General features: G+C 42.0%; 2 protein-coding genes across 2 annotated transcripts; both read right to left on the bottom strand.

Moving 5' to 3' along the window:
• Positions 1-728: 728 nt before the first annotated feature.
• Positions 729-2,208, bottom strand: LOC311233435 (single-strand DNA endonuclease ASTE1-like; the record flags this gene model as incomplete). The annotated part of the gene is made up of 2 exons (XM_084320403.1): positions 729-781; positions 1,107-2,208. The coding sequence occupies 2 exons, from the start codon at positions 2,206-2,208 to the stop codon at positions 729-731; spliced, it is 1,155 nt and encodes a 384-aa protein (XP_084176529.1).
• A 4,313-nt stretch (positions 2,209-6,521) lies between these two features.
• Positions 6,522-9,540, bottom strand: LOC311233292 (claudin-4-like). The gene has a single exon (XM_084320236.1). The coding sequence runs from the start codon at positions 9,084-9,086 to the stop codon at positions 8,055-8,057; it is 1,032 nt and encodes a 343-aa protein (XP_084176362.1). The 5' UTR covers positions 9,087-9,540; the 3' UTR covers positions 6,522-8,054.
• Positions 9,541-9,771: the final 231 nt, after the last annotated feature.

The raw sequence follows: 9,771 nt of genomic DNA, 5'->3' as shown, positions 1-9,771 counted from the left end.
TTATTTCTGTCATCCTCTCCTTAAATCGACCCGCTACATAAAAGAAGAAAAGACACCTTTCTCAATCAAATTTAAATGCAATTTGGTTTAAATACCGTACTTTTCGGACTATAAGCCGCGGCTTTTCCCCCCATTTTTCGACCCTGCGGCTTATATAACGGTGCGGCTTATATGTGAATCGACGTGACCAAACCCCAAAATGTTAAAATCTAAATATTGCTTTTTTGACTGCATTGAAATGTTATTTATCTGTTCCCTTATTTGCTAAACTTAATATAACTTGTAAATTAGTTAATTCTTGTTATTTGTCCAACAGTATTGTGTCCCAATGCTAATTACATATGGTAATTAAACATTAAAACACCTGCGGCTTATAGTCCAGTGCGGCTTATATATGTACACATCATTCAATTTAGCTGCTGCGGCTTATAGTCAGGTGCGGCTTATAGTGCGAAAAGTACGGTAAACAAAGTTAAACTTCATAAAACCTTTTTGCCTGCAGAAATCTTGATATCATTAGTGTTAGATATCATTGGACTATTATATATTGCACTTACAATTGTATTTACACTAGAGACCAACCTTCCTTACCTTGCTGTCGTCTGCGGAGATCTCCATACACCGCCCCAAGTAAAAGAGCATACAGATGATTAGAGGGTCCAATGTGGGCGGGAAAGGTACTGTGCCTTTGCCAGAAATGGATGACACACACTGGAAGCTTCAAGTGATCAGGAATGGTATCTAAGCTTAGGCAAGGCACACCCAGAGCTTCCATAAACACCTGCAGGCATAATGACAAGGGGACATCATGACAAGAGTGTTAATCCAATTCTGTCCAAATTGTTTATCATAATTCCCACCCGCCCCCGATACACACACATGTTAAATACATTGCATAAATATGCATTTTATATTATATATTGTATTATTCAGTACCTTATCCAGTTTGTAGATGTAGTCGAGATGCGGTTGAGTGCGCAGGTCAGGTATGACTTCTTCACAGATGAGCTTCTTTCCGCGTCTGTCATACTCTTTCACACAACGCCCGTTTGTACCAAGAAGCAGCCCATACATGCGCTGCCTAATTGGACGAGCAGTATAGTGACCACTGGGCTGGGAAGAGTCTTCCACTTGGGGGCTCAGCACCATCCTCTTCAGTTGCAAAACGTCAATGATGAAGGAGGTAAGTTTCCCTTCTGTCAGTGGACGTAAGGCCCAATCAGGCAGAAAATGCAAATGCTCTGGCTTATCTGGTGTGGTGGCATTTTGGAAAAACAAAGCCAGTGGGGAGTCAGGACGCCGTGCGTATATCTGAATGGATCTTAGGAGGTCTGTGCGCTGTTGGTGTTTTTCTTCCCCAGCTAAACCTATGAAAGCTAAAGCTTTGTCAACAGCCTGCTGCTGCTTCTCCTCTTGCCCCTGTCCCACCTGCTCCTGCAGATAACGGAGTATGGAATTGAGGCGCGTTTCATTCCAATTAATTATAAGGGTAGATTCAATGGGTTCACAAGCATAGCGCTTTGAAAACATATTCCTATCTTCTAGTCGTGTGTAATCATTTCCTGCTATTGAAGCAAATACCGGCAGGAGAACTCTGTCCACTTTAAAATGGTCACAGAAATGTCCCATCATATACTGCATTGTATTTATGTGGTGATGTTCTGGCTGCTTCCACTGAAATTCTGTCAGAGGAAGGAAGCCTGCACTCAGGTCATAGATGTAGTAATCACTGTCGTCGGACAACACGGGACAGTTCAACTGGTTTGCCAAGGAGACGATCTCGGAGTCTGCCTCTCCATAGCACTGAGCAAAGTGTACTCCCAGATTGTGCAAAATTTGTTTGAAGACATCTTTGGTTAGAGGAGGTAAAACACATGGTCCTGATGGAGAGGATGCTAGCTCCGATGCTCTTACAATCTTAGCTTCAAAGTGATTCTGTAGGGTATTCCATTTTTTGTCATTGTTATCTGTGCCTCCGTCAAGAATGACATATGGCTCGATACCACAGTCTGTCAACGACTGAAAGAACTGGCACACCACGTCTTTGAATCCAACATAATCTCCACCATGTCTCTGGTCCAGTTTAGAGTCAAAATATAGAGTGTACATCAAATTGGAACCGTCAATAACAAGCTTGTAATTTTTGAATGCAAAGTTCTCCAAAAGTTTAGATTTTCGAACAACTTCCTTCAGGCAATGTACTCCCATGATTCAGTAAAGTTTCATAAAGGGCACAGAGTTGGAATGATGAAGCCCTCTTTTCTTATTAACAATATAAATACTGTCACGGCTGACCAAAGAAACACAACCCCTCCTCCAGATGTAGCATTGGATGGACGCTGGTGGGAGGAGTTGATTACATAGATGGGCAGTATTGCAGTAACCAGGCCAGTATTCATTCCTATCACACAGGTGACCTTCACACTGATTACGTCTCTGCAGAGACGTCTAACTTCATCTTTTGCAGTTAGATAAGCAAGGCTGAGATAACTTGTTTCCTGAGTTAATAAGGAACAAAACCTTGAACAAGTTTCAACTCCATATTATCTAGCCTTTGTGCATGACGTTTCTTTAACCCTTGTGTTATCCTTGGGGTCAATTTGACCCCATTCAACATATCTGAATAAATGGTTGACGTAATTTCTTGCTCATTATTTCATGACTTTTCCCAATTTTATGAGGACAAATGGATAACAATCAAATGTACATGATACGTCAATGTCCTGTACACACTTTGTGCGCATCGGTGTTCCTTGGGGTCAATTTGAAATGTCCACGTTTTACACATATTTGTTTTGATTGTTTAGGATATTGAGGGGACTATTACATGCAAATTTATAATCTTAAAAAAACTGCTTTAGGACCCTAATCTAACATAGCATATCTGCAGTGCGGGAACCACTCATAGTTCGCATGGGGGAGGGGAGACTACCCACGAGAACTCCGATATTTCCCCCAAAATGGGGAGGCAGGGGTGGGGGGGGGGCTGCATATAACCCAAATTGACCCACAACTGATATTTCCAGCAATATGGGGACATATAGTTCCCGCAATGACATTGGTAGTTTACACAATATTGGGGAGGAGCAAACATATAAAAGCTTACATAGCAGCCTTCTAAACCATTTCTATTAGGGGTGTAACGATACACAAAAACCACGGTTCCGTACGTACCTCGGTTTTGAAGTCATGGTTCGATACAGGTTTTCGGTACAGTGGGGGAAAGTTTGGCTTTCCATGTTCCACTCAGGGGTGATGTAGTGTGCAGTAACTAATTGTACTTGTAGGGCTGTCAACGAATATTCTATATTGAAATTAATAATCGAGTTTTGAATTCAATTCTGCACGCAAATAAAAGTTCTGCACGTGCGTTCGTTAGTGGTTAACATACCGTTGTATTCGTTCGGTACACAGCCGTACTGAACCTTAGGTCCAGTACTGAAACGGTTCGGTACGGATACATGTACCTTTACACCCCTAATTTCTATATTGATGCGGGACGAAAGTCGAAAGTCTTTCTCTGGTCTGCATCCCCTTAACAATTCTGTGTATTGAGCCGTACTGTATTGTATACCCATTCTGCAATCTGCTAATAAAGTTTTCAATCAATCAATGCTCTGTGTGGTTTCTCTTTCATGTTCTCTCTCAAAAATGACCTTGAAGAAAGTGACATAGAAGAGAATGTGTCTGAGACTGAGGATGATGTTGAGGAGTTCCCTGATTATGAGGCCTCCTCCTCGGATGAGACCTCCCCATGTGAACAACAGGGTACAGTAGGCTGCTCAGTGCTGCTAATGTCATACAGATGGTTCCAGGACCACCTGAGACGCTGGTCAGCCGTGTCCAAGACATGAAGTCAGCATCTGAGCTCTTCATAACACCATCAATAGAGAAGGATATACTTGTGCTTATAAATAATATATATCCTTTAACAACAGCAAAAAGATCTTTCTTTAAAATCGTATGTCAATCCGTGAGATTTTATGGTGATTTATATATTTTTCGATTGTCACATAATAGGTATTCCGGATGTATAATGGAGTGCATGGGGGGAATGTTTTATTTAAATGGTTATTTATGTAGTTAACAAATAAACATAAAGCACCTGAAACATACATTTGGGTAACAGTTTTGATTATGATTATTATTTTCAGGTGGTTTAAACTGCTGGGAAGTGATGCTCCACCTGTGATTTAACCCCATTGTAGCCACCCATTGAAGTATTAAAGCCAAACTGTATTGTGTAGGTTCATAACCTTTGACATATGTATAGATTATTTAAAGTTAAATGTTTTAACTTAATCTATGACTAAATGTGTTTTTTACATTTGAATCTTTCCATGGTAACTACTACAATGAGCCCAGCCAGCTATAGACTCTCGTACATAATTTGCTTAGCAGCTAAATATAATTTTTGCAAAAGCACAGCTGTAACACCTCAGATTGCTTGGATGAAACTACATGTTGTGTGCACCATTCACCACTGGATGGCAGTGTTTGTAAGGATGACAGTATGAGACCAAGAGCATTATGAATGAATGAATGAATGAATGAATGAATGAATGAATGAAAACTTTATTTAAAGGGGAACTATCTTATAAATGGCCTTTTTCAGTGTTTAGCATTGTTTCCTAGCTATGTGGACTTATATTAATAGGATCTATGTCTCTAATTCTCATATTGGCGCATTCTTCCAATTCTCCTCTCACAATATTCACCCTCACTGAACTGAGTCATCTGCATAATAATGTGGCAGGGTTAGGGTTAGGGTTACAGTGGTTGGAGCCCAGCCTCAAAACGGCTTACGATCTTGAGGTAGAAAAATGCTGTTTTTGAGTACTTGATTAGAAATACAAAACAATGAATTAAAAAAATAATAATAATAATTACAGAGGTGTTCCATAGACTCACAGGAATTGTGTAAAAGTGCCCAAATAGTGAAATAAATTGTAAAATAGTTCCCCTTTAACAGATTGCAGAATGGGTACAATACAGTACGGCTCAATACACACAATTGTTAAGGGGATGCAGACCAGAGAAAGACGTTTGTCTTGTTTACATCAGGGTCCCCCATTTTCAATTCATATTGACATTTATGACATACTCAACATACATGACATTTATGGCATAGGGACATATAGGTATTTAGTACTGATATATTTGTGACATATGCGGTATCCAAATATACAGTACTGTTACTCATAGATCCTGACAGTATATACATATGATGGGGAGGGGACTGTACATTAGGAGGGGGTGGGTGGGTGGGAGAGAAATATACATCCGGTGGTGAGGAGACTGTACATTTGGAGGGGGAGAATATATACATGCGATGGGGAGGAGACTGTCTATTAGGAGGGGGTGGGGGGTTTGGACATTTACGGTGGCCAGTTTCGAGGTGCAAGCATAGTCGTAGTACCCTTGAATGAGTGCTCCTGCCAGAGTCTTCAGGGTATTCTAGTTTACTAGAGAGGAGATCCGGTACAAGAATCTAGTTTGTTGGTTGACTTTTTTTTATTACATTGGATGCCATTTTGTCACAGGAAAGACAAAGGTCCCAGTGACACTGACAGCACATCGGTCACCAGGAAAAAAAAGATCAGGACTTAAAATGAATAGTGTAGTTTAACATTAAGACCCAGCCCGCTGTATACATGCTATAGCATTTCAACCGTTTGTCTTAGAAATGACAAACCAATCTCTTCTTTGGACAACAAAATAATGAACAAGAATTATAATGCGTATTACAATGTCCAACCACAGAAATAAAATGGTTGGACATGTAACATGTAAGCAAAAATCTAGCAAAAATCCTGGAATCATTGGTAAACAAGCAACTTAGGTGTTGTTTCATATACATAATAGATACAGCTGCTGCACTCCTTACTCTTGTGCCTGCTGATATGTTGTGTATGTATAATTTTCTAGCTGGGACTAAACTAAAGTGAAGTATCCACAAAATACAAAAATGTCTGGCCAAACTAATTGATAAATTCAGTAAAAAAAAGAAAGAAAGGTTTCTGTTATTTTTATTTGATTTTAAATAGAACCCCTTTGATCTATCCATGATATATATTTTTTGTATGTTTTCTACCATAATATCTACTGTAAAGTCAGAGTTGTATGTGTATTTTCTCAATCCTCAGGGCGACATTATGTGTGACTGTGTCATGTGTCTGGAAACATTTGAATAAGCCGAAACCAAAAAGCCACATGTGTGTTGAACACTATCGACTGAAACTAAAATTTGAATCCGAGACAAACACATCAGGTCTCTCTCCACTGGTGTGGCTCACTCTCTGTCAAACCGGTTTCTCCGTGGATTTTCACAGTCGTGAATGGAGACAGAAGGGGATGCTGGAGGACTTTGTAGTGAAAGGCTATTTTCAGCTCACAAGGACAACTCAATGTAAACGACTCTGTTTCCCATGTTGAAGTCTATTATTAACGCTGAAGTTTAACATGTAGCCTCACTTGACTTTCTACAGTAAAATGTCTATCTGCAAATAATTTCAGGGGAATAAAGGGCTTGATACATTTTATTAAACAAAAAACAAGGGGGTATTACAGTTTTTTCCCCGATTGCATAAACACTAAAATCAAAAGTATTACACAATTATCAAAACCTTACACTCAAGGAGCAAAACATGTGCCCAGATTTGTACCACTATAAGCACAATGTCATCCTCACACTTTTTGCAAAACAATACACACAGTGATTTGCAAAACACCAAACACACTTGCATTACATTAGACACAGAATGTCAAATTACCACACATATGACCCAATTGGTTAAACACAGCCACCAGGTGCACAAACACATGATTGCTTAATTGTAGACACACCAATCAGGTTTACGCACCATAAAAATTCACCTGTCTTCAACCAAAATGGAAGTACACAGAGAATGTGGAAATATACAATACAGTAAACTCACCAAAACTACACAAGACTAATGCTATAGACTGATGAAAATATAATTATTTTCTCTCCATATACCCAAATCAGTCAACATGGAGAATCACAACAAAATATGTCGCAGTTTCCCATAAATTATCTGGCCAGATCCAGCTAGGCGAAGATATAATGTCTAGTATTCTCTTATTTGAATTTTTTCTATTTAGTTTTTTTGTTTTACTGTAATTGTAACCTGTACTGGATATATCATGTATATCAATATCATGTTTGTCAGATATTTGCTGAGCTTATAGTGTTATGCACACTACAGTAGTAGCATGAAAACTGGGACATGTTTTGTTGTGATCCTCCATGTTGACATGTTGATTGATTTGGGTCAATCAGTCTGCAGCATTGGTCTTGTGTAGTGGTTGGTGAATTTATTGTATATTTGCACATTATCTGTGTACTTCACTTACAGTACTCTAATCACTGAGAAGTAGAATTGCTAAAAGTGTTTTAGGTTAAGCACAGCAGTGTGTAACTGGTTCAGAAAGAATTAAGTCATATGAAATGTGTGTGTTTCATATGGTAACAAAATTAGATTTTTATAAATTAGTGTATGATTGCGATACAATTGTGATAATTGTGTGTAGTGTTTTGAAACACTGCTTTCAAAATTGTGCTTAAGCAATCGAAAAAAAATAACTTCTTTATGTTGTAACCAAAACTATGTAAAAACGCAATATAACTTATTCTTGAGTTATGACAAAAGGTTAAACTCTTGATAACAAAAACCGAGAGATTATATGACCAGTATGTGCTTCATCTTGTCAACAACAATTACATTTTAGAAACATTCACAAAATCAGTTCAAATAGTTCAAAGTATCATAATGTGTCCTTCTTGTGAGCATGTGTGGTGTGTGTGTGTGTGTGTGTGTGTGTGTGTGTGTGTGTGTGTGTGTGTGTGTGTGTGTGTGTGTGTGTGTGTCTGTGTGTGTGAGAGAGAGCGAGAGAGAGAGAGAGTATGTACGGTATATGTGTGTGTGTGTGTGTGACAGAGAGAGTATGTATATGTGTGTGTGTGTGTGTGTGTGTGTGTGTGTGTGTGTGTGTGTGTGCGCGTGCACAACGTGTGTGCACAAGTTTGTTCTTCATATGTATGTCTTTGCTTTGTTTAATGCGTCCTCACTAGACTTGCCCGACTCTGCTAAACTCTCCCGTGATGCAAGTCGTTTCAGCTGGGACTTTGTAGATGGCGCCTCACTTTGTTCCGACTTCACTGACGCTGGTCTCTTCATCTGAGACTTTGTAGATGGCGCCTCACTTTGTTCCGACTTCGCTGACGCGGGTCTCTTCATCTGAGACTTTGTGGACAGTGCCTTGCTGCCCCATGATCTCTCAGACCCCGGCCCTGAGTCCTGCTCAGCTACCGAAGATCCATCTTGCCAGGGAGGTCTTGTGTACACCAGTCCTCCAGGCCTTGTGATCATTGGTCCGGTGAGCTGAGACTTTGTTGATGGCCCCCTGCTGCGCTGAGAGACTACCTGGCTGGATCCGTTGGAGGAGCGGACCACGATGTAGCGGACAGAGGGGCTCTTGTCGTCATTGTGGGCTTTGAGGGGGCAGGCTGAACTGATGAACAGGCCCCCTCCCAGCATGAGCAGGATGGATGCTCCCCAGCCGATGTATAGAGCGGCTCCCAGCTCCCTCCGCTGAGCGTCTACGGAAGCGCTGTAGAACGTCCGCACCACCGCCCCGGCTGCCCAAGATGTGGGGATCAAGCACAGCAGCCCGGTGGCAATCAGTACCGCCCCAGCCGCCATGGCAACCTTGCCCTTGAATCCGCCCCCTGGTTCATCCAAGAAACGTGTGCATTTCCCCCCGATGAAGGCCAGTATGAGGCCCGCGCCGCCTGTTGTAATGGCGAGGACGGTGAGAGCCCTGGCGGCTTGCAGGTCTGAACTGAGGGCAAGGAGAGACTCGTAGGGTTTACACGATATCTGTCCCGTGCTCTGGACCACGCAGCTCATCCAGATGCCCTCCCAGATGGTCTGGGAGGTGACAATGGTGCTCCCCACGAAGGCTGTGACCCTCCACATGGGCATGATGCAGCAGACGATGACCCCAGCCCAGCCCAGCAGGCACAGGGTGCTGGCCAGCATCTGCATCCCCAGAGAGGCCATGGTAGAAGGGAGACTTTAGGGCACCTGGCCCCTCCTCGGTGTCCTCACGGCCTCGTCCTGGTTCTTCCTCTGTGTCTCACTAGGTGTCCTCACGGCCTCCTCTTCCTCTGTGTCTCACAGTTGTGTTGTGGCGGCTCACGTGCGTTCAGACCAGCCCACTCAGCTCTCTTCTCCTCCTCTTTGAGCTTCTGACGTATTCACTGGTTCCTCTCCCTCTGTTGAGTATACTCTGCTGTTGACCTCGAATATATCAGAGGTTGTTGTGTTCACAGGGCTCCATTTCTGTGTTACTATATAGATGCTTTTCTGCCCTGTCTGTATTGCTGGACAGTTCTAGCTGCAGCTCCCAGTAGCTTTTGACTGCACCTGATACCAGTTCTACCAGTGCATCTGTTTACACACACACACACACACACACACACATACATTACCTGCTCTTCCTGCCCGCCCCATTTGTCTCTTCCTACTGCCTTCTTTCACCCCCCCCCCCTCTCTCTCTCTTTTTCTCCTCTCTCTCTCTCTCTCTCTCTCTCTCTCTCTCTCTCTCTCTCTCTCTCTCTCTCTCTCTCTCTCTCTCTCTCTCTCTCTCTCTCTCTCTCTCTCTCTCTCTCTCTCTCTCTCTCTCTCTCTCTCTCTCTCTCTCTCTCTCTCTCTCTCTCTCTCTCTTCTTTCTTTCTTTCTTTCT

This window comes from Notolepis coatsorum (assembly GCF_963971535.1).
Source record: "Notolepis coatsorum genome assembly, chromosome: 8".
NCBI lineage: Eukaryota > Metazoa > Chordata > Actinopteri > Aulopiformes > Paralepididae > Notolepis > Notolepis coatsorum.
The sequence above is the reverse complement of the archived record's forward strand: the minus strand, read 5'-3'. Positions and strand labels throughout refer to the sequence as shown.

Coding starts and splice junctions, on each gene's coding strand:
- LOC311233292 (XM_084320236.1), bottom strand. CDS start 9,086: ATGGCCTCTCTGGGGATGCAGATGCTGGCCAGCACCCTGTGCCTGCTG.